The sequence below is a fragment of the Sylvia atricapilla genome, chromosome 9 (genome assembly GCF_009819655.1).
Source record: "Sylvia atricapilla isolate bSylAtr1 chromosome 9, bSylAtr1.pri, whole genome shotgun sequence".
Lineage (NCBI taxonomy): Eukaryota > Metazoa > Chordata > Aves > Passeriformes > Sylviidae > Sylvia > Sylvia atricapilla.
In genome coordinates this window covers 1,455,401-1,479,777 of record NC_089148.1, presented here as the reverse complement: position 1 = coordinate 1,479,777, position 24,377 = coordinate 1,455,401, and the positions used below count along the sequence as shown (strand labels likewise).

Sequence of the window (24,377 nt, the reverse complement as noted above, 5' to 3'; positions counted from 1 at the left end):
CTGCTTTGTCACTAGGGACAAAACAACAGCTGAACTAATCCAAAACCCAGCACCAGTAAAATGAGTAAAGAAGATTTTAAAACTGAAAATGCTGGAAATAAGTGAACTTCAGTGAAACTGCTTCTGACAAGAAAAATATTAGAATATAAAGGTATACAGTTAACTTTACTTTAGGATGTTTTTATGGTTTCCAGTTGAGATTTTTCCAACTGGTACAGTGCAGAGAATAACGCTTACTACTAAGGAAGCTGTATTTTGGTGCCATCCATTGCTGTCAGTAGGAGTCCTTCTTTGCCTAACACAGGACACATTAATTTCAGTGGAAGATCATATTTTAAGTCCCGTTGATGTAAAGTCAAACACTAGCTCTTAGGCATGAAATATACATGATGAGTCACTTCTGATTTTCTTTTACTTATTGAAGTGTATCTTTTTCAAAAAATCAAAGCCACTGCTTCAAATAAAAAAAAGCTTCTATGTTCTAAACATTTTATTTTCAAAGGCTTATCCCACTTCTTTTTCAGGAAAACAGGGGTTTCAGCTGCAAATGATTAGCGAAAATTTACCCCACAAATTTAGTGAGGAAAGCTGTGATGCTTGAAAACCCCTCAAAGCCATTACTCGACGTGTTTGGAAGTCTGAACCAGCCCTTGCAAAGTGAGACACCTTGCTAGGATATTTCTGCAGGCTATCCCTACAGTATTCATACCACTTGGCAGATCCATATGGTCAAGGAAGCCAAGAGGCATGTCAGTCTGGAAGCCTGTGATAAAAATAGATGAGAAAAATAGCACGTGTAGAAGAAGTTGTTTTAGCAGTTAGAAAATTGCATTCTGCACTTTTTTTCCTAGAGCTATGCACATTACGGTTTTTAGAGCACGAGGGCTTTTGTGTAGTTGTTTGCTATTCCTTTTTATTTATTTTTTACCATCCCCCTACCCCCAATCACTCGTAAATGTCACCCACAAGTATCTCTGTTTCTAGTTTTCACTGGAGGAAAGTGTCTTATGAGCAGGTGTAGCTGGTAAAAATCAAATTGATGAGTTAAAATGTGGCTCGTGACAGTTTTACAGATAAAAATCTAAAATGCGCCAAGATGTTGCAAAGACACGGCACGTACGTGCAAGAAAATGCTCCTTTCATCATAATGGTGTCTTCTTTTAGAGGTTTTACAACTACTTAGCTATAAAAATTCTCTCTGGGCTGGAGCCTGACATAAAATATCCCTGATACAGTACAATCTCTTGCTGGTAGTAAATATAATTAAAATTCATTTGCACCCTTTTCTTTCCTCCCTGTTTTTTTATTCCTAAATTCCATATAAACAATCTGCCTAAAGAACTAGAAGATAAGAAATAAAACTGTTTTCCAGAAAATGCAACACAGCAAACATCAAAGCTACATGAAATCACTTATGCACGTTGCCAAGTCAGCTCAATGCCAAGAATTTTCGTGTCCTTAGCTATATTTGTACTTGTAGATCGAGCTGATGTCACCACAAGTGACCTGTGAAAACACGAATTTCCATACCTGAAGTGTGTATAGAAGCACAGCAGCTATTGTTTCTACAAGTAAAACGGGTGCAGAGCTACCTCTATTTTTTAGCTAGGGAGATTAGTGTTCCATTTTACACAGAGATCTGCATCTCACCAGTCAACAGTATCTGGGATCATTTTTTATTTTCATATTTAGACAGTACTTGTGGGCCTTGAAGCAAGTCAAGAAATGTTTGAATTAACAAATCTCTTGCTCGGTTTTAGCTACTCTGAAGTAGGTATGTCATTTTACGTATTGGAAATGTCAGTTTTGGCAAAACAGTATCAGTATAAAAAAAAAAAGTGTAACTCACACTAAAATTGACCAGCTCCCACAGATTCAGCCCTTTCTAAACTCTTTAAAAGTAATTGACAGGCTTTTGTCCTTGCATAATGAGATGGGTAATTTCCATACTTTGTCAAGAGAGACTGCTAATGCCTGCTTCCCAGCATAGAGCAGAAGGGATGGAAGTGCAGATTATTGCCTCAGTTTGTACTTTTTTTTTATTTTTATTTTTAATGAAGGTGATTTGGGTTGTATTAGGACCGGGTGCTTTGTAAGTAACATAAAAGTGTAAATGTTAAAATCATTACTTGAGAGTCAACTTACTGATCTCTGCCTTCTCAAAGGACTCTGGGGAGCCCACTATCCGGAATGGTTGTCCTGATGTACGCTGGGCTTGTAGATCTCTCAGCTGAGTTCACTTGGCTTTGTTTCAACAAGATGCTTACAAATGGAAATTTTAATATATGGAAGTGCCTCAGGAATTCACATTTGGTTTGCAGCGATTCTTAGCTTTTACAAAGTACAAGCTCTGCAAGAAGGAGACATGAAACTCTGGTGTTCAGAGATGTACCGGTACTAAATGAAGATGGAAAAATGTTTATCCAGATCATTTGGACAAACCTGAGCAGCATAAAACTCTCTGCTCAGTTCTGCCAAGTGAATCCAAAATTCATATTCTGAGACTTGTCCCACTTGACAGTGGGAAGAACTCTAATATCATGTTCCTTGTACAGTGTCTCCAGCCTGAAAGGCTGACACTGCACAGCTCTCTTGGGAGTGCAGGGCATCGTGCCCCTGACCAAAATGTGCAAAAGCAAACTCCTGGGGAGATGCTGCAGCTCTGCTCCTCCAGGCTGCCTGCCTGACACCAGCAGCTCGGGAAGCAAAGGTCACTCTGCTGAAAGGAGGGTTTACCATCCTGGAAAAAATTCCCAGTTCAGGCTTCCTAGCAGAGAAGGAATGGGGCCAGGCAGCTCTGCCTCCTGTCAGCCCAGGAGGGATGCGCCTGGTCCGGCTGAGGAGCATCAGTTGGGATGTGCTGCTGCACTGTCCCCCTGCACCCCAGCAAATCTTGTCAGGAGTGTCCCTGCAGTGAGCCACGGGCTCCAGATCACCTCTGCCTCACCAGCAGCACTTCAAATGACTGTAGGACTAGTAAATATTTTATTTATAAACTAGTATTATTTTACTTCACTGAAGGTGCTGCTGAGGGGATGTTTCTGGTCCAACTGCATTGACAGCAAGCCATTCACATTCACCATGGATGCCTGGGTATTTATTTTACAGTGGAAGACATTGATTTCTTTGTAAAATTGGCATTGCTGGTTCCATAACCAAACTAGGCCAAAACTCCCAAAACAATGTGCATAAGTTCCCACAGAATACTTGGATATCACCCCCCACATACCCACCTTGGTGCTTTGAGGGGCCAGGGAGGAGGAAGGAGGCACCAGCTCAGGTATTTTTAAGAACCTCATCCAGAGAACCACAATCTCAACTCACACAGTTCCCTGCTTTTTCAGATCAACTGTTATTAAAATAATTGTCTAAAAATGTCTACTGTTCCCAGCTAACTTCAGGGGTGAAACAAACCAAACTAGGAGAGCAAGTAGCAAATGGAATAAAGGCAATGCTAGGACATGCTTAACAGCTGCTTTTACAAAGTGTATTTATAAAATACAAATCTCCTCAAAAGGATGCTGTTCTACACATCCTAGTGACATGTGCTTTAAAACTGCAGCTGAAAATATATAGAAACTGTTGATTTTGTTTAGGAACTCTGTTTTACCCTCAAATATTTTTAACAACTGAAGTACTTTGTGGGCGTGCTTTTGTTTTGTTTAAGGCTTGAAAATATTCCAGTACCCAAAGTGTAACTGAGGAGAAAAACAAAAAAGGCAACTGGACAGAGTGTTGTTAATGATTTACTGGAGAATCTTGATGTGTGATAATGAATAAAATGCAAATCTGTTTTACAGCCAATGCTCAGTTTTGATTTATGAGCAATTATTAATTTTTAGATTGCTTCCAGTTGGAAGAAAACAGAGATTTTACCAAACTATTTTTTATTCCTGATGTCATTAATGATATCAATTCTTACAAATCTTGTAGGAAACCAAGGAATCCTTTCCCACGGGGGCCAAGGAGCCTCTGCAGGAGGCAGTGCCAGAAGCACAGGTAGGCTGGGGCACAGACAGGGACAGTGTGTGAGGGGACAGTCAGTGCCCCTCGTGTCCCTGGGGCACACACAGGGACAGTCAGTGCCCCTCGTGTCCCTGGGGGGCACACACAGACAGTCAGTGCCCCTCGTGTCCCTGGGGGGCACACAGGGACAGTCAGTGCCCCTCGTGTCCCTGGGGCACACAGGGACAGTCAGTGCCCCTCGTGTCCCTGGGGCACACACAGGGACAGTCAGTGCCCCTCGTGTCCCTGGGGCACACAGGGACAGTCAGTGCCCCTCGTGTCCCTGGGGCACACACAGGGACAGTCAGTGCCCCTCGTGTCCCTGGGGCACACACAGACAGTCAGTGCCCCTCGTGTCCCTGGGGCACACAGGGACAGTCAGTGCCCCTCGTGTCCCTGGGGCACACAGGGACAGTCAGTGCCCCTCGTGTCCCTGGGGCACACACAGGGACAGTCAGTGCCCCTCGTGTCCCTGGGGGGCACACAGGGACAGTCAGTGCCCCTCGTGTCCCTGGGGGGCACACAGGGACAGTCAGTGCCCCTCGTGTCCCTGGGGCACACACAGACAGTCAGTGCCCCTCGTGTCCCTGGGGCACACACAGGGACAGTCAGTGCCCCTCGTGTCCCTGGGGCACACACAGGGACAGTCAGTGCCCCTCGTGTCCCTGGGGCACACACAGGGACAGTCAGTGCCCCTCGTGTCCCTGGGGCACACACAGGGACAGTCAGTGCCCCTCGTGTCCCTGGGGCACACACAGGGACAGTCAGTGCCCCTCGTGTCCCTGGGGCACACACAGGGACAGTCAGTGCCCCTCGTGTCCCTGGGGCACACAGGGACAGTCAGTGCCCCTCGTGTCCCTGGGGGGCACACAGGGACAGTCAGTGCCCCTCGTGTCCCTGGGGCACACAGGGACAGTCAGTGCCCCTCGTGTCCCTGGGTCACACAGGGACAGTCAGTGCCCCTCGTGTCCCTGGGGCACACACAGGGACAGTCAGTGCCCCTCGTGTCCCTGGGGCACACACAGGGACAGTCAGTGCCCCTCACATCCCTCCTGGTGCAGAGGGGCTGGGATGGGAACAGCCTCAGCAGTGGGGGCTGAGCTGTGCTGCCCTGCTGGGGACAGGACAACAGGCAGGGGCTGAAGTCACAGGCATTAGAAATGAAATGAAATATTTAGTAACTTAAGAGAAGGCACCAAAATTAAAACTGCTGAAGGCTAAGTTGCTCTCCTACAATGAAAATGCGACAGCTGTAATATTTATATGTGCCCAAAGAGTTCCAATTAGATGAATGCAGATGTTGTAAATAAAGTCTGCAGTACCTTTGAGCTGTACATACTTTCAAAGTATACAACTATGAAAATCGATTTTAAAAAAAGACAGTAGCAATAGCTTCATCTTTAACTTCCTGTTCCCTTTCTACCCTATACTATCTAGTAAGGCTCTACAGACAGAATTTAGAATCCTTCATTTTTATTCAAATTTAGCCCATAAAGGAAAGATGCTTTTTTCTTAATAGCATCTTTAATGATATTGCACAACCCTGTTTTAAAATGCCTCACTTGAGAAAATACTTATGAATGCCAAAATGCTTTCAAAAATAATTTTTGTTTCGCATTGTGATTTATCCATTACTCAGAAAAGTATCTGTTCATTTAATTATTTCAGTAAACATAATACTGGTATCACTATCTATGCTACACAGTATTTCCCCCTTTTTAAGGAATATGAGCCTACTTGTAATTAAAGGAATGCTATATTAATGATGCTGAAAGTCTCAGAGGGAAAAATTTAATGTCCACCTCATAATATTATGCCAGAATTACATGTGCAGAATACTTTTTAATAATCTTTGTTTCTTAATTTAGTTTTGATTTGCTATGAAATACGGAGTAGCACTCAAGGGCTCAAATTTCTACTGTCATCAGCATTTCTGCTATATAAATTGTACAAATGCACAGGACTCCCATCTGCAGGCTCCGTTTCAAGCTTCTATTTAACCTATGAAGGAAATTAGCTGCAGGCGACTGTAAGTGATGATAATTTCATCATTCTTTTAGCCGTTGGGGTGGTATTATGATATCTAGGTCTAAACACAAACAGAAAATGACATTTTTATGCTGCCGTTGGAGCTGCAAACACAGGTCGGTAACATAAATCGTCTCTAGTTTGCAAATTACAGCAGCGGCCACTAGGAGTCTCCTGGTCCAGCTCAGGATGAATTTGCTCAGTAATCCTGGCTCAGCTTTGAACGCAAACCCGGTGCTGAAGGCTGGGTTTCAGCACAGGGGCCAGCCCATGTGCAGGGCGGGTGGCACTGGGTGATGGGGTGCCTGGGCTGTGAGCAGCATCCTCAGGGTCCTGAGGCTTGTACCAGGGATACAGCTGGCACATGTTCTGGAAGGAAAGCCAGAAGCCACCTACACACTGTTCTGGTAGAGCAAAAGATGGTGACGGTCATGAGAAGTCAGATTTGTTTCTCTTTATGACTGGACAGAGTATTGTGGAATTGTTTTTACAAAGAGCGAAGTAGATTTCACTGACTGGTAGTTACTCCCAGGGATTTCAAGATGATTTGTTTCGCACTGAAATGCTGCAGGCCACAAGAAGTAGCACCACCAGGTCCTTCAAAATTTGCTTAGTGTCTCTGCACAGTGAGACCTGCAGGTCAAACCTGAAAATACGAACAGCTTCTTTCTCTTTTCTCCTCTCCTCTCTTCTCTCTCCTCCCAGGCTAACTGCACACAAGCATATGGTGCCAGACACACTCTTAGCAATGCCAAATGCTCAAAGTTCATGAATTCCAGACCTGCAGGAAGGGGTCACGCTGGCTCAAACAGTGCGGCTGTTCAGTCCAAGTCTGTGACTGACAAAAGATGTCCAAATTTCCTCGAAGGAATACCACAGAAAGCAGTCATGCACCTTCTGCCAGCACATGTACCTCACTCTGAGACACTAGAGATGGCTTTAAAATGGACAGGGAAGCCAGAGATGACCAGTGAACCCTTTCCCGCAGTGCTGGTTATCCTGGAGGCAGGATGTTTATTCTGGAAGGATGCTGTCACACCCTCCTTACAGATACATGCAGCTCCACAACTAGAAACTGTAAGTGTTCACTGCTCTTAGCCACTTATTTGTTTGTTTCTTTTATGCATCTCTCCTCTTGAGCAAAAATCCTTTCCAAGCTGTAAAAATCTTGAATGACTTTAAATCTGATGAGATTTTAAACAAATAAGAATTTGGAAGGCTATTTATTTGGCTTCTGCTTTTTGAACTCCTTGGTTTCATTTTCAAACTCTTCCCTGCAAAGCAGAAGGACTAAGGAAATAAAGTTGATGTTTTAAATGAAAGCTGAGAATCTCACATAATCATAATTGTAGGACTCCAGGGGTTTGAGGTTTCAGGATAATCTCATGAGCTGTCAATATTGAATGTCACCAGAAACTATAATGTTATTCTCAGAATAGATGCCTAAAAGCAACTGTGGGATAGTTTTTCTTTTGCATGCTCCCCATAATACCTACAAACGCTGTTCTGGGGGGACACCACAAAGGTACCTGCAAATGGTGAGCTGCCAAATGCCGGTTTTCGCTGCCAAGTAGGGCTGTTATATTTTGCAACAAATTTACATATGCAAAGCCCTGTTATTCAGACTGTCAATTAAACAAGCTCACTAAGTACAAATTCATCACGGACTCATAAGAACATTTAATACCATGGGGAATATGCAGAAATAAGTAGGGGGCCAATTTAACCACCCATCTCCTCTGTATTGTATGCTTGCACACATTGCAATGCACGGCTGCGTTGTGTGTTATTGCAGATTATTATCAGCTACCTTCACAGACTGCCTTAGATTCTACCATCATCTCCCAGCAGGACTTGAATGAAATTCTCAGTCTGCTTTGTTTCAAGGATCTAATCTCTATTACACCTAAGGTTTACAGAGACTCAACAGCTAGTACATTTGGTGAACAGAAAATTCGTAAGCCTGATCAAGGAACCGACACGCAAATAAAACAGGAGGCTGCTTCAACCTCCTTGTCATCCTGCAGAAGCAGACTTGGCTGCTTGGTACCCTTGCTTATTATTAGAATAGCTGAAAAGACCCTGTTCTTTTCCAAGTCAGTGTTAACCTGATTTCAATAACAAAACAGCGGTACAGGTTTAGCAGGCGCATAGCCAGTACTTACAACAAGAAAACCAAGCATTTGTATAAGCCAGTTTGGCACTTCACCATGCTGAAAAGAAACCTTTGCATCTTTGTCACTTCAAATTTGGGATTTTTTAGCACAAGAACATGCCTAACACGAAAGAACTCTTTTTTCCACTGCCCACTTTCTCCAAGTATGTCAGCGCTATCTTCTTAACTCCTTTTCTAAACTAAACTAAAAGTGAACACAAAAATAAAAGACCTCCAAAATGCCAAAGGCTCAGCCCTACAAAATATATAAAACCTCATTTTGAAGGAAATATCTAATTCCTACAGGTAGCTATAGTACAGATAGACACGAAGGATTTTCAGGGATGAGAATGCTCTGCTGTGGGCCATGGCAGTACCTTAGAAACATTAAATATTTCTGTCATTTTCCTTCTGCGCCAAGCAAGCCAAGCCATTACCAATACACATCTAAATACAGTGTATATGTACAATCTACATCTTTCCTGGAAACAAATCCCACAGTTTATCATGTAAGAGTCAGTCCCTGTACACTTGAGTGGCTAAATACACACTCTCATTCTGCGTGCTCTCTCTGCCTCTTCCCCAGTTACTCACTCCCCTTCTCTGCTTCTCATCAGATTCTGGTGGTCTTCTGCATCTCACAGGCTTAAGCTGCAAGTGAACTACAACTGCAATCTCAGGTCACTCGCAGGGGAAGTTTCATCCCACATCACAGCACTGATGACCTGGTGGGGTGAAATGTTTTCAAGGGGAGTTCTGGCACCATTTTTAACGCTTAGATTTAATCAAAATGTCTTTTGTTTGCCTGGTTGTTTTTTGTTTCAAATTATTGTTCTAACTAGAGTGCATACTGATAACAAAGGCCTTCAGAAACTTACAGAATTACTTAAGCTAGAAGCTGCTGCAATGTTTATTTGCACTAAAAGGAAGAAACAAGTTTTACTGGGCAGGTTTGTTTGGTTTGGTTTTGGTTTTTTTTCATTGAAAGAACAACTGTTTGCATTACATGATGAGCTACTAAATATTATTGAGTGCTAAATCACAACTATTACTATTCAGAGGGAAAAAATGTATTTCAAGATGAAGAAAAAACCACAGTAAGACAGTATTATGTGGGGCACATGACTTTTACTTGTTTTTAAACAGTGGCTGCTTGAAGCTGCTTGGAGGTTTAGAGTGTCAAAGACATGTCAGCAGAGATGGATTAGTGGGCAGAGAGCAAGTGGTGCAGTCAAAGGTTCACAGTGAATGTAATTTATTCATGTAGCTCCGCAATTTATCACGTGGCTATTACCATAATGTACGTGGGAAGCAGCTGCATGCGTGCAAATAATGCCTTAAATGTATGTGTGGTTGGATCTGAACTCCTTACAGAACAGCAGTGGTGGAAAATGATGCCACAAGGCATTTAAAAGCAAATTTCCTTCCTGCGGGGATGCTGTCACCCAGCAATGATGATTTGTACCCAGGCAAATAAGTATCTTGTGGACTTTTCTCTGTTGTGATAACCTCACTTACCAGAACTCACTGGTTTTTCAAACCTAAATAATGTAGGTAATGTGGTGCATGCTCCCAGTGCTGTATTAACAGATGTAAGGGTGCATGTTTTGTAGCCCAAACTTGTATTTTCTAGTCAAGGAACTCAATATCTTCCACTCAGTATTTAACAGAAATATTCAATGGCAAAGAAAATAAATCCTCTGTGGGTGTGAAGACAAAGAAGTTACCTACAAGTTAAAGATCTCCTTTAACTGAAACAACTTCTCACAGTGTGATCTATCAAACACTTGGGAGCAGCTGCTAGAGCTTGGAGGTGTTTTTAGCTGCACTGTCCATACACATCTGCTGCAGCTCCTTGAGTATCAGGGAAAACTTCAACAGCCCAACTCCCACCATTCTTTAAGCTTTAGCAATTTGAGTTCAACTGGTCTCACTGTTTGGAAATTGTGCTTAATTATGCCATGCTGTGATGCTTTAAACTGATTTTAGTGGAATTGCTTCATTCAAGTCTTTCTTGATCAGGCAAAGGCCACCCCTGTTATGGGTTAGCGCAATAGGAGTCTGATGCTGGTTTCTTTTGGGACATTAAAAGCTGCTGTAGAGAGACACTGAATTCAGATAAAGTCAAGTTAGGTCCTCACAAGCAGAACATCTCATTGCTCAGCTTAATGCACAACTTAGAGTTTTGTACAGCAGACCCTTTCACATTTGGGATATGATGCGGGTTTTATTGGATAATTTTGTGTGCACTCCAGGGCTTCTATTTTGAAGCCATCTATCACAAATATATCCCCACTAATTATGCAAAAACGAAAAGCTTGCCTTACCATTGCACAGTAAGTCTCAGGAGGATCTCCACATGTTATGTCTGGGGGATCCAGGGTCACTCTTACATATTTGATCATGTCTCTGGCTTCTGGCTGGCAGGCCATGTAATCCCACACTTTTCCTTCTTCCGTGTAAATCTGAGTCTTACACACGTCATAGTGTCCCCACACAGAAGGGTAGTGCTGCATCACGGAGGATACAGTAACCCAGAGGGCGTGAAGTGACAGGAATCTTGACAAATACATTTCTAAATCCTTTTATGTCGGCTTCGTAAGGACGCTCAGCGCTGGTGTTTGTGCAGTCTAGAGATTATATGTATTTATACATGTATATATTTTATAAAATAGGTTCCAACTCAAACGTGAAGCATTAGGATAGGATGTTTGTTTCACTAGGTTAAAGACTTTGGTAGAAGCCACCCAGGCCCTGATGACAGCCTTTCACAGCCATGCAGCGCTTGTCCTTCCTCTTATAACTTATCTGTCCAGGCTTCTTGTAAAAGATGTCCAACAGCAGATAATAATTTGTGAAGTTGCAAGTCTTCAGCTACAGTGTCGATAACCCTGAGTGATCCTCCGTGTTCAGGGCTCGCAGGAGATGCCTGGACACACTGATAAATCAGCATCCGAAGGAAGAGGGTGAGTGTCTACAGGCTGGTGTGTTTCCCATCAATCATCCTTTTCTTCTGGCACCAGCACCCTTTTAGAAACAATAAAAATTAGAGTTATTGTCGAAGAATCAATGCATTACAAAATATACAATATGTTGACATTTTGGAGGTTTGATGCAATATAAAGCAAATTGGTACAATATGTGTATAACCTTTACTGTGGCTTCTGTGCTAGAATGAAGAAACTACCAAAATCATTCACGGTGAAAAGTATTTTGACACGAAGGATTTAACTGTACTCTAACAAAGACAGATTTATGATGTTTCAGGTGAGTTAGATTTTCCTGCTTCCAGAACTGTATTTTCACCCGAGCAAATACTGAACTGAGCCATGGCCCAGATGGTGCAGGCAGGTGGGGGAGCAGGCAGCCCAGCACGGCGGGGCAGCAGCAGGAAGGTTCTTTTATTAAAGTGACACAGAGATGGGCATCAGGGCTAGCAGGTGCTGGTAGTTTCTTGGCAAGAGGAACTCGTGGAGCTCCAAAAGCCTTACGTATTTCTTCTATGTTATTGTTATTTTAAGAATAACAAAGATATGGCAAGTACAATTCAATTTCCTTGATATTTCTCATTAGCATTGCAAGAGCTTTAGTCTCTTTTTTTTTTCTTTGAACTGTGATTTACTGACCACACTGATGACAAACTACTGATAAAGATAATTGCTCATTTAGTAGCTTACTATAAGGATGCTTTTCCCCCTTTATTTTCTTAGGTTTCAGGGTGGCTGTACCTGAGTACTCAGCATTTATTTCACAGCAGATGTATGCCCTTTCTCCTCTCCAGTAAGCAACTAGAAATTCCCTTGCTTTGTAGCACCTGAATCATACAATTACAGGTATAAAACGCTAGAATTTATCACGGCAACTCCAAATATATATTTCCTAAATAACACAGGTAAAAATCCAAAAATCTATGAGGAAAACTGCAAAGACAGAGTAAGTACCCTAAAGGAGGGCAAGGAAGACCAGGGCTAGGAACTCCAGTACATTTGTTTCAGCCTGTACCACCCAAGACTGGGGAGCCAGGGCACTGGGCTGTCGGCAGGAGGAGATTTCAGCAGCACTGCAGCACTTCCACACTTCCTTTGTCTGGCTGCTAAAATCCAGGCGGACCCCCTCGGACAGATGTTGAGAAACAACCCCAAGTCACCACCTTCTGCGGGCTGCTTTGCTGCCCAGCTTTAAATTCTGCCAGTGCTGTGCACCCCCCTACAGCCCAGAGCCACGGGAAGAGGTGTGTGACCTGGTAAGCTCCTTAATGGGTCACATTGGGAATATGCATTTTCAAAACTTCTCTTCAAAGCTATTTGCAAACAGCCTCCCTATATTTAAATAATGCTTCATCTTAAACTGAGCTAAACTACAGGCACCACGAAATGCCAACAGATGGTTGAATTGTGTTTCCATAGCAAAGTAATTTACAATAATTGCTGTATGGACGTAAATGCAATTTTCCGTTATATTCATTTTATCAAGTGTTACCATACAACTCTCATGTATTTTATCAGAATACGCAGAGAATATCTGAATTTTTTTGCAGTAACAATTCTCAATTTGTTCAAACATACTTAAGCTTCAAATCTAAATTTGACACAAAAGCAGAAATATCTGAGACGAAATTAAATTTAAATCTCTTTAAGAAGCACGCTGGGTAGTACTGTTGGCTTTGCAGCAACCTTACATTCTTTTTTTTTTTTTTTGTTTTCAGTGGGAGTGTTTGTATATTATTTTGGAATTTGGTAAGTAAGAGAATGCTTTCCCTGTCATTCTAAAGACACTTCTTCCCCTCTGTTTCCTTTGCAATGTATTTACTATTTTGAAGGGGAAAAAATACATCCACAAGACCCCATAGCTTAGAACAGTCACGATGAAAATGGGAAACAACTCCTTGCTAGAAAAGGTCCCAAATTATTTTAAATTTATGGCAAACCAAATACTCTTTACTGGAGATGACTTGGTTGTAGCTGAAATAAATAGTAAGTAAGTAAATAAATACAGTTTTTCTGTGTAGAAATAAGAAGTTACTGAGTTAAATTCTCTTTAGACCACTATTATATTCAGGGAAAAAAAAAAGGTTTGTTTGCTTTAATATCTTCATTTCTAGCTCTTCAGTTACCCGTAACCTTTTATAACTGCTGAGACTCAGATCCACTAATAAACAGAACTAACTGGATAGGACTAAATAATGTGAAGCAAGCCACTACCTTAACACACTGTGCTAAAATACTTCCCAAATAACGAATTCTCATTAAAGTAAGCCAGTCATAATGATGGTCATTACACAGAATTATAGACTATAACATTGATTGAATTTAGTGCACTGACAAGAAAGAAGTGCAGAGGAGTGCAAGACATCTGAGCATTAGGCAGCTGTAGCCGTGTACAACAGACACTCCTGACAAGAAGCAACCAATTATAGCTTAAATTTCTGGCATATAACCAGTTCTGATTAATAGTTTTCCATTACATTACAGACATATTATTAATGTATTAAAAATGTCAAGCTTTGGCAAGAACTAGTATGGCAAGGCTCAGTTAGTCTGCAATATCTTCTTTTAATGAGCTTCCATTGATATAGAGAAAGATATTGACCAAAGCACATTAAGGATCATGTGCTGAGCGCTGCCAGGTTTTTTCTGATGGAGCTATATGATTTGTCTTGCTTATGTTTGTTCCTGCAGAGTCACTCACAATATGCATTTTACATCTCAGCGCCCTATGGCTAAGGACACATCTATTTGAATTATTTTGTAAAAAAACAAACCCCAAAATGTTTCGAATAGCATTTCTGAAGTTCACAGCTGCACCAGATGTGCAGTGATAGGCCTTCAGCCGTGGGCAACACATAACAGCGGGGTTCTTTTGTCCCCAGCGATGCCTGGCCATTTGACCTTAGAGAAAGGTAATCAAACAAACCAGGAATAACTACTGTCAATGCCCTGCCCTGCTAGGGCAGAGCCCGGGTGTTGGGGGCCATGGAGGTGGCAAGGAGGGCTCAGTGTCCTGGCTGGCCGCGGGCAGGGCACTCACACTGCTAATGCACGCAAACCTCGGGAGCACACCGCTGCCGGCCTCTGCCGCGTGGGGCAGCTGCGCTGGGGCCTTCGGCATTCCCGTGTGCCACAGCCTCTGCGCTAGGGGAGACACTGGCAGGCGCTGGGGAGGCACCGTGCAAAGGCCACCGCTGCTCCCCGCCTGCCCTCGGAGCCCGCTCCGTCTGTGCGGTGTCCGTGCGGTGTCTGTGCGGTGCCTGTGCGGTGTCAGTGCGGTGTCTGTGCGGTGTCTGTGCGGTGACTGTGCGGTGTCTGTGCGGTGTCTGTGCGGTGTCTGTGCGGTGTCTGTGCGGTGTCTGTGCGGTGACTGTGCGGTGTCTGTGCGGTGTCTGTGCGGTGTCTGTGCGGTGACTGTGCGGTGTCGGTGCGGTGTCTGTGCGGTGTCTGTGCGGTGTCTGTGCGGTGTCTGTGCGGTGTCTGTGCGGTGTCAGTGCGGTGTCTGTGCGGTGTCTGTGCGGTGTCTGTGCGGTGTCTGTGCGGTGTCAGTGCGGTGTCTGTGCGGTGTCTGTGCGGTGTCTGTGCGGTGTCAGTGCGGTGTCTGTGCGGTGTCTGTGCGGGGTCTGTGCGGTGACTGTGCGGTGACTGTGCGGGGTCTGTGCGGTGACTGTGCGGTGTCAGTGCGGTGTCTGTGCGGTGTCTGTGCGGGGTCTGTGCGGTGTCTGTGCGGGGTCTGTGCGGTGTCTGTGCGGTGACTGTGCGGGGTCTGTGCGGCGCCGCCGGGATGTCCCAGCCCGGGAGGAGAACGGCCCGCAGCTGCCCCCCGCACTGACACCAGCCGTCAGCAGGCTCCGGGCACAGGCATCCCCCTCCGAGTGGGGAAGTCACACCTCCCGCAGCGCGTTAATTCTGCAGATGGAGGAGACACCCCCTTTACAGAATAGATAAAATGCGTCTCGGCAGAATCGGTGCCAGCGAAGAACTTCAGGTCTCATTAGGGGTTGTTAGCAAACACTCCTCCCGCCGTCACTGTGGAAATCCACCCCCTTCCCCAAATAACTCCCTCCTCACAAACCACAGCGCCTGGGTGTCTTGCATGAGCTCCCCGCTGCGAAATCCCTGCGAGATCCACAGGGGTGGGCTCCTGGGCCTCTCTCTTTGGCAAGGAAGGTAAGGAGATAATAAAAGCGAGAGTGACCACGTCCCACACTGACCGTGCGCTGGATGGAGTGCTCCCCGCCAGCACACACGGGCAGGAACGGGAGGCAGCAGCAGACACTCCACTGCCTGAGGAGAACCGGCTGAAATAACCAGGGAGCGCCGGCTGTCACCTCCCGACAGCAGCAGCTGCACAACAGATTTTACCAAAGGAAACATGTTTCAAGTTTGTATCCCGAACAGCTTAAGCAGATGAATGAATCCAATCAAGCCCAAGTAAAAAGCTCCTTTGCGTCCACTCCAGTTGTTAATTATTTAAATAGGAAATAATGTGTATTAGAAAACAGAACTAACCCTCATGCAACTTACATTTACTAACCTCGTGTTTTATACCATGCTACATCTAGGCAACTTGAGAACCTTGTACATACACAAACCAACCCCCTTTAGAAAGGCAAAATTATTTATATATTCAAAGAAGAAGGGAACCTCTATTTAACGATCTGATACACATTATTTCTGTCAATACCTGTATGAAATGCAGTATACTCAAGCAACTGCTTTGGTATCTTTGGCCTCAAATGCTGTTCCAATCAAAGTTTAGGTTCTATTCTTATCCAACTTATTTAACTATTTAGCAGAAAAGAATTTCTTTGCCTCAGGAGAAATTTAAAATGCCAATACCTATTGGCTAAAGAAAATAAAATACAGCTACCAAAAAACCCTGTGATTTGGCACTATACTTGAAATACTTTTGGTTTTCACACATTATTCTTTGCTGACTGACACATCATACTACCACTGCCATTACTTGCCAGGTATCATCAGCTGTCAGAATATAGAGTAAAAAGCATTTCAGCTACTTAAATTTTAGAGCCTTAGTACATAGCTGCTTTTTTTCCCTCTTGCATCTTTATAATTGTAGCTTATTGCCTTAAATATCTCTGAGCCTAGCATCAATCTGTTCTGCAAGTTTTTCCTCTGGGAATTTAAGTTAGCATTTGGGACAGTTACAGGCTTTGTTTTTGGGCTTGTTTCAATGATTCTTCACTCTCAATAAGGTGATGCATGCTCATCACACTGTATCCAGGGTGTAGGGCTACAAAGATTTCAAGTTATGGTGTGAGCTGATGACTTTCTTACTGAAAGTACTGAGCCACAAAAATGAATGCCTACCAGTTACAGAATTTGTTCTGTGCTACCGCTGTATTTTACATGAATAGCTAGAAAGTTGGTGCTGCTAATCAGTGTCAGAGGGTTGAGGGTTGATACAAAGTTCATAACTTCATGAGAGTATTGCCACTAACTGCTCAAAACTCTCTGATAATCATCCCTTTAAGGTCCAGAAATATACCAAAAATCAACCTTTATTTTTTCCACATGAAAACCACAAAAAAAACCTCCCGAACACCCAAACAAACAACCACCACCACTACAACAACAAAAAGCAAGCCAGGGGAAGTTCTGCTGTGGTTTTCTTCCCTTTGACGGGCTTCCCAGGCCACAGCTTCTCATCCTCAACCGCATTGTCCTTAGGCAAGACAGTGACTTATTCCCTCTTTAAAAGCATCTCCACCGCTTGTTCCACTCACTGTCTCCGCTAACATCTCTGTAGAAATAATGCCGGTTCCTACCACATCAGATCCGGAATATTGAAAAGTTGATTGCAGAACAATAAAAGTCTATCAATCAGAGACCAAAACCGCACATGCACTAACTTTGAGAGTAGAAAAGCATCTGTTTTATCGCGTTTAGCTGATCTGCGCTGCTCACCGCCATGAGGGGTTTTCTTTGGGGGTTTCTGTGCGCGTGTGAATGTTTAGAAAAGCCGCCCGCAATTTCCGACGCAAGGGAGGAACTGTTTCCAGGCTGGGTATCAGCGACCCGCCCGCCGCTCCTCGCCGGCGGGGCGATGCCTCTGCCCGGCGGGACCGCCGCTGTCCCCGGGCGCCCGCGGGTGGATCCGCGCCGCGGGGCGGGCGCCGGGGCCGCGCCCCTCCCTCGGGGCTCGCCTTCCCGCAGGGCTCTCCCACCGCCCGCGCCCCTCCAAAGCTCGGCCCGGCCCGGTGCGGGCTCCGGCTCCCGGCTCGGAGCTCCGGCGGAGGAGGCGCGGCGCAGGTCCCGCCCCGGCCCGGCCCCGCTCCGCTCCGCGCTGGCGGCAGGGGGCGCGCGGCCCGCGCCGATCCGCCCGAGCCCGGCGGGGCGACCCCCGCACGGAGCCCCCGGGACCCGGAGCGCCGGGCGGGCTGTACTCACCCTGCGGGCTCGGGCCGCCAGAGCCTCACCGCGGGCCGGCGCGGAGCCGCCGCGGCGCTGGGACGCGCTGGGGCTCCCTCGGCGGCGGCATGAAGGGCCGCGGGGAGGGCGTGACGAGAGGGGACGCTCTTCCCCGACAAAGTTTCCGGCGGGTCGCGGAGGGGCTCGGCGGGGCCGCGGCTGACCCCCGGCACTCGTCGGCGTCGAAGTTCGGCGGGGCGCGGGCGGGCGGCCGCACTCCTCGGGCGTTCGGCGGGGCGGCGGGCGGGTCCTGCCCTCCGGGGCTCCCCGGTCCTGCCCTCCGGGGCTCCCCGCCCGCCACCGCCGCTCAGGGCGGGGGCGGCCCCGTCCGCGGCATGGGGCGCGGGGCGAGCGGAGCGCGTCCCCGGCCGGGGCTGCGGCGCGGAGGGCTCCGGCGGCGCGGCCAAACTTCGGGGGGCGGCGGCGGCGGCGCCTCCTCGCTTCGGACCGACCTCGCCGCGACTGCCGGCGAGAGGGGCGGCGGCAGCTACCCCACCTCCGGGCCCGCGCAACGCGCGGCCCTAGCGCCGCCGCCGCGCCGCCCCCCCGCCGCCGCGCTCCCCGCCCCGCCGCCCCGCGGGCGCGCCGCCGGCGCCGCCTGCCCCGCGGGGGGGCGGCGGGACCGGACCCGCCGGCCCGGACCGAGCCGGAGCCGCTCCCTGACCGCTGGAGTAGCCTTAATTTTCCCGTGTAATTTCGGCTTCAGCCTGCTAAGGCAGAGGCGGAGGTGCTGTCCGTGCTGCTGCCGTCCGAGCCCCGAGCCCGGCGGGCTGAGCCCGGCGCCCCGCCGCAGCCGCGCTCGGCTGCAGGGACAGGGCAGGACTCGCCGGAGGGTCTCGCCGCAGCGCCGGGGAAGCGCCGCTTCGTCCTCTGCCCACGGCCCCGAAGTGCCGCCGACACGAGGGAGGGAGCGCGACTTGTCCTCTTGTGCCGCTGTGACCGCCCGCCCCGCAGCAGCCCTTCGGGGCTCCTGAAAGACGCGAAAACCCCGTCTCCTCGCTCCGCTGCGCTTTCTCGTTCCCTCCTGCACGCCCTCTACTTCTGCCGCTTAAACGGGAGGCGCACGCACTTCTCCCTTTTAGATTTCTCCAAGCTACGAAACAGTATCTAAAACTAATGACTAGCAAGTCCCGTGCAGGAATTGTGCTTACTCCTGGCAAGTACCTGGTTACTGAATTTGACCGACTGCAGCTGCCAGCGCTGGGCAGTGGGACACTGGCTGCATTGTGAACGCTCAGAAGCAGCGTTTATCGTTTGTTTGCGTGTTTTGCATGCTAAGAGGTGTTAAATGTATTTATGTGGGCAACAGTGCCGTTGTATTTTGTTGACAAAATTTGGCGCTTTGCAATGCCGGTAGGTAACCAGATGAAATGAGGCAGAGGATTTCTGGAGGAGTAAGAAACTTGTTTGCTGTTTGAGCCGTGGAGTTTGGTAGGTTGTGGAAATAACTGGCAGGAGCCGTTAGGAAGAACAGTTTTCTTCTTTCCCATAAGCCAGGTAACCCAGCAAAGTAATAAAGATGCCTCCTAGTTCCTCCCAGCTTTTGTTTCCCTATGTGGGCCATGGTGTGGTTTTGGCCTTTCCATTCATTCTCTGGAATCTCTGTGGCCGTGTTAGTGCAGGTACCACATGCATGGAAAAGTTCTTTGTGTGTGAAAGCCAAGAATGATCAAAGGGGTGGGAAAAAACCCACCTTTGGGGATTTTCAATCCCCCAAAGCAGTTCTTGTTTTGTTTGCAGCCTCCTGGTCCCCTGAGGTGGTACAAAAGGATAGAAGATGGAAATCAGTAATTTTTTTCTTCCCACTTGAACTGGAAGCATGTCAGGCATCGAGGCTCCACAGGGCCTTTTGTAAAGAAGAGGGGCAGAGTTCCACTGCAGTTGGAAGAAAAGGGTTGTTTTCCTAATTGCTGGCCAGATGGTGGGCTGTACAGCAGAGTGCAGGAGACTGTGCTCGCTGAGCCAAGTCCCTGCAGTGGCACACACGGATGGACCAGCCCTGCTGCCTGTGGCAGCTGTGGGGCTCCTCTGACTGGTGGCACTCCAGTGCGGTGGCTGTGTCTCCGGGCCAGGCTGGATTGGCTGTGTGCAGGTGCTGCCAGGGGAGTGGTGTGGAAGTGCTGGAGGAGTGCTGTCTTGCTTTAGACTTGAATTTGGAGAGAATGCCTTCTTCCCACGTGTGAAGAGTGTAGCTCTTCGTGTCCCAGCAATGCCACTGGCAGTGGTGTACTTGGAGAGCAGAGCCGGGTGTGCCGTACACACTGCTCTGCACCTTGTGCTGCTCCAGCCACATGCCCCCAACCTCACCTCCAGGGACGTGTTGGAAGTTTTCTCTCCTCTGTGCAGAGTCTTTGGCCTCTCTCCTGAGACCATTATTTGCCTGGTGGGACTGGCTGGCCACAAAGATTAAAGGCAGGACTGAGTAATCTGATACGTCAAACATCATTAACTTCTTCATGCTAATGGTATTGGCCTCTGCATCAAAGCTAGAGCAGCTGGTTTGAGTGCAGTGTCACCACGTATGAGATTAGATGTGCCCTATTGGTAAAAATGATGGCCAAAAATCAAGTCTAGTCTGAGGATGTGGCCAAAGTTTACAGCCAAATTTTAAGCTCATGAGAAAAAAGGGATCTGATTTAAATTCTTTAGGCTGTGGAAAGGATAGAAAAGCAGATGGAATTCAGCTGCTAGAGATTTATCTGTGTTGTTTTTGTGCTTTTTAGAGTCATGGGCTGGAGTTAAAGGGAGAAGGGACTGTGCTTTTATAACCAAACTGAAAATACTGTTTCAATACTTGTATTAAATTTCTGACAGCTCTTTTAGTAGTGAGTAATGATTGTTCACATGTAAGTGGACTGGCAACTTGCTGTCACAGCACCTTGAGACTGGACTTTAGCAGGATTCCTAAAGCAGACTTGATATCTAGACAGAAGATAAGATTAACCAAAGTTTGAAAGGAATATTTAAAACCACCGCAGGTCCCACTGCCTGCCTTACAGGATTGGAAATTGACTAAAACGAAAACTTAGTCAGTTGTTAAATACCAAAGGATAGAAAGTCACAACACTGGGAAAGTGTTATCTTGAAAGTGCTTCCAGCAGTATTTCTTATGTCTTCTCAGTAATAGCTAGCATTGGCCCTTAACAGAATCAGGGAAGGGGATTAATTTTTGATTACTGGCCTGAACATGGGAGCACCTATGCCTATTAGGACACTCCTTGCTACAAGGCATAATTTATACTAGAAGCAGCATAAATTGCTGGTGCAGGAGTGATATCGCTGATTGCAAACTTTTCTGTGAAACACCAGCTGAACTGCAAGTTTTTAACCAAGTCCTAAATCTAAACAAGCTTTGCATGTTTTCAAGCTGTGGTTTGGCTATTTAGTGCATCCCCTCATGTGCCATTATGAATCTTTTATTACTTGCTGTAGTCCAAGTTGACCTCTAATGATACAGCAGAATTATTTTGTTAGTGCCTTTCCCCACAGCAGAGCATTGCTGCAGTGGGCAGTAGCAGAGTACCTGGCTTTGCCTGGAGTAGCAGCTGTCCCTGGAAATGCATCCAGAGACACAGGGAGCTTCCCTGCCTGAAGCTCAGCGTTTCAGCATGGTGGTGGTTTGAGGGCTGCACTGAAAAATGCAGGTGTAATGTGGTGCTGGGGCTGCCCTAAAAGCAGAGAGGCTGATGATGGTGGGGCCGTGGCAGGACACGATGGGTGCTGCTGCTGGGGCTGAGGGAGGGTCCTGCTGTGCAGAGAGTGGCTCGGTGCTTCGGCACATCTCTGCTCTGCAGAGCCATTGCCTGCTCCAGGTGCTGCTCTGCTCCTCCATCACACTGCAGACATATTTCTGACCTCTTTTGGCACCAGCCGAAGGAGTTTTTGCAGAGCAGCAGGCAAAAGGTGTGGGAGAGTAGGAGTAGTGCTAATTTGCCCCTGCCTCCCACTGCTGAGCTGACAGAGGGGTAGAAATGGCAAAACCCAGCAAATTCTCCCAGAGGCAGAGCTCATTCTGTCCCCTTTTTTGCTTCTTTGCCCACAATGATTTAGTCTTCTGTAAAATCAATTGGCTGTCTAGAATCTGAGTGCTGTTCTGGGCTTCCATCTTTAGTGCCTCCAGTACTTACAGCAGAATGATTGGAAAATTGTATTTAGATAAATGACAAAATCAAAAGGTTTCTGAGTTGGAGTTGTTCAACCTGGAGAAGAGAATGCTCCGCAGAGACCTTATAACACCTTCAAGTACCTAAAGGGGACCAACAGCAAGAGAGGTGAAGAGAGATTTTTTGCAAGGGTGTGTAGTCATATCAAAAGGGGAAACGGCTTTAAACTAAAAGGAGATAGATTTTAAATCAGGGATTAGGAAGAAATCTTTTACTCTGAGAGTGGTGAGGCACTGGAACAGGTGGCCCAAAGAAGTGGTAGATGCCCCCTTCCTGGAAGTGTTCGAGGAGGAATTGGATGGGGTTTTGAGCAAGCTCTTTTAGTGGAAGGTGTGTTCCTGCCCGTGTCAGGAGGATTGGAACTAGAAACCAACTTGAGACAAGGAATGATTCTATGATTTGTACAGGCAGGGGACAAATCCTGACCTCTGGTCAGTGAAGCAGTGAATACACAGACCTCCCTATGTAGTGTTTTGACACTGCCTGAGCTTCAACGTAGCTCAAGGGCGGGAGACAGGGAGGCTACTGATAAAAATGTCACCCCTTGCTCTGAAACCTCCATCACAGTACAGTCTGTGAGAGGTTTTCTCTGAGCAGGCTGGGTGACAAGACCAAAAAATGCTGGCAGCTACAGGTGCCTTGTCGAGACCACGGCTTCCACCTCAGCACTCTGCAGCAGCAGACCCAGCTTTGCAGCCTGGGAATTCCCAATGGGAAAGGCCTGTGGAGGCACACCCCAGAGTAAGGTAATCTGGCAGCCAGCTGGGAGTATGATGTTACACTGATGAACGCTACATCCAGAGATATGCGAGTCATCCTACTCCTGCCTCCATTTCCATACAGCTTGATAATGACTTTCTCTCCTTAGAGGGAAAGGAGATCTTTCCCAATGATATTTCAGGGCTCAGAGATTCTCTGAACAGAACATTGAGGTCTGAAACCTTGAAATAGGGTAGGTATTAAAAAATGAGGAAAAAGAGTACCTCATCAGCAGCCTTTTTCATTTGGCTAGGACTGTTTCCTGCTAGCAGGCTGTGGGACCCCATTACTCTTTCCTCAGGTCTAGGGTAAAAAATGGACCATTTCAGGTCTCCCGGGAGCAGTGTATTTGTAATTCCCATGCAGTTCCCCAGGAAATGCAGGCAAAGAAGTTCCATGAGATGTGCCCTCCATGAGAGGGCAAAGTAAGTTTTGTTTTTTTAATAGGAAGTGTTGTTTTTAGGTATTGTACTTGTTGGTTCAGAGATGCGTGTAAATTACAGCCTAGATTTCCACTTGCAGAATGAAAAATGTTTTGTTCTAATAATAAATACTGAATCTCTGCTGTTCCCATTTACATAACATACATGACACAATGTGTAAATCCTCAACAATATTTTTTCAGAATTTAGCAGCTTGTTTTTCTGCAAACATAAACATTTATTTTTGGTGTTAATAATTAATAATATGCCACATGCACATGATAAATGCGAAATCTAATCTTGCATAGGCATAAATGTATCTGCCAAAGTGGTCTTTCTGTGCTGTAAATGACTCTCACAAAGTGGCAGCATACATTCTATTTTCAATCACTGTTTTTTTGTTTTGTGAACAGATATGTCATAAATTAAATGTTTTCCTTTGCAATTAACAAATACTTCACACTTTAAAAAAAGGAAAAAATAAATAGTAGATAATTATTTTTAAAAGGGACATGGCTAATCGAAAAGTCTTTGCAGCTGTATCCTAAGCAAAATACAGACAGAAACGTAGAAAAATCCTATCAGTGGAGGGAAGATCAGGTATGAGAGTATCAGTCCTTTTCTGCAGTGAAAAGAAGGAAATGACCTGCTGGGGTCAAAGTCACTCCTGCACTTGGACAGGGAATGGCTCGATGCTGTGCAGAACAGGATACCGGCGTGGTGCAGGGTAGCAGATGGAGGTACACCTTTCTGTCTCTTATTGAGGCCTCCCTCCAGAGTCCAGTAGTTTTAGGTTTCATCACTTTCGAGAAACCTCCTGACAAAGCCTCGGGGTTGTATTGCGGCTGACGACTGTCCCACCTGGCAGCCGGGGGGCGGCTGCTCCCGGAGCCGCGGTGACCGCTCTTTTTCACGGTGTGACCGCTCCTGCTCACGGTGTGACCTCTTCCTCACGGTGTGACCTCTGTTCCTGACGGTGTGACCGCTCCTGCTCACGGTGTGACCTCTGTTCCTGACGGTGTGACCGCTCTTCTTCACGGTGTGACCGCTCTTCTTCATGGTGGGACCGCTCCTCTTCACGGTGTGACCTCTGTTCCTGACGGTGTGACCTCTGTTCCTGATGGTGTGACCGCTCCTTCTCACGGTGTCGGCCGCTCCTCCTGACGGTGTGACCTCTTCCTCACGGTGTGACCTCTGTTCCTGACGGTGTGACCGCTCCTGCTAACGGTGTGACCTCTGTTCCTGACGGTGTGACCGCTCTTCTTCAGGTGTGACCGCTGTTCCTCACGGTGTGACCACTCCTCCTGACGGTGTCCTCATGGTGTGACCGCTCCTCCTCACTGTGTGACCTCTGTTCCTCACGGTGTCCTCACAGTGTGGCCGCTCCTCCTGACGGCGGGAGCGCAGCCGGCGGCCGCTGCCT

At 46.7% G+C, this 24,377-nt stretch overlaps 1 protein-coding gene across 3 annotated transcripts in view; it reads right to left on the bottom strand.

Annotated features, from left to right (window-relative positions):
- The window catches only part of NTNG1 (netrin G1), a 150,487-nt gene extending 132,756 nt beyond the window's left edge, over positions 1-17,731 (bottom strand). For 2 of the 3 annotated variants that reach the window (XM_066324577.1, XM_066324576.1), the window contains exons 1-2: positions 17,590-17,730; positions 10,516-11,215 (exon numbers count right to left, since the gene is read on the bottom strand). In XM_066324577.1, coding sequence (XP_066180674.1) covers positions 10,516-10,761 — 246 coding nt within the window. In that variant the 5' untranslated portion in view covers positions 10,762-11,215; positions 17,590-17,730. Of the gene's footprint in view, positions 1-10,515; positions 11,216-17,589 lie in introns of all 3 variants that reach the window. The other variant, XM_066324579.1, reaches the window with a different exon arrangement.
- Between the last annotated feature and the right edge of the window lie 6,646 nt (positions 17,732-24,377).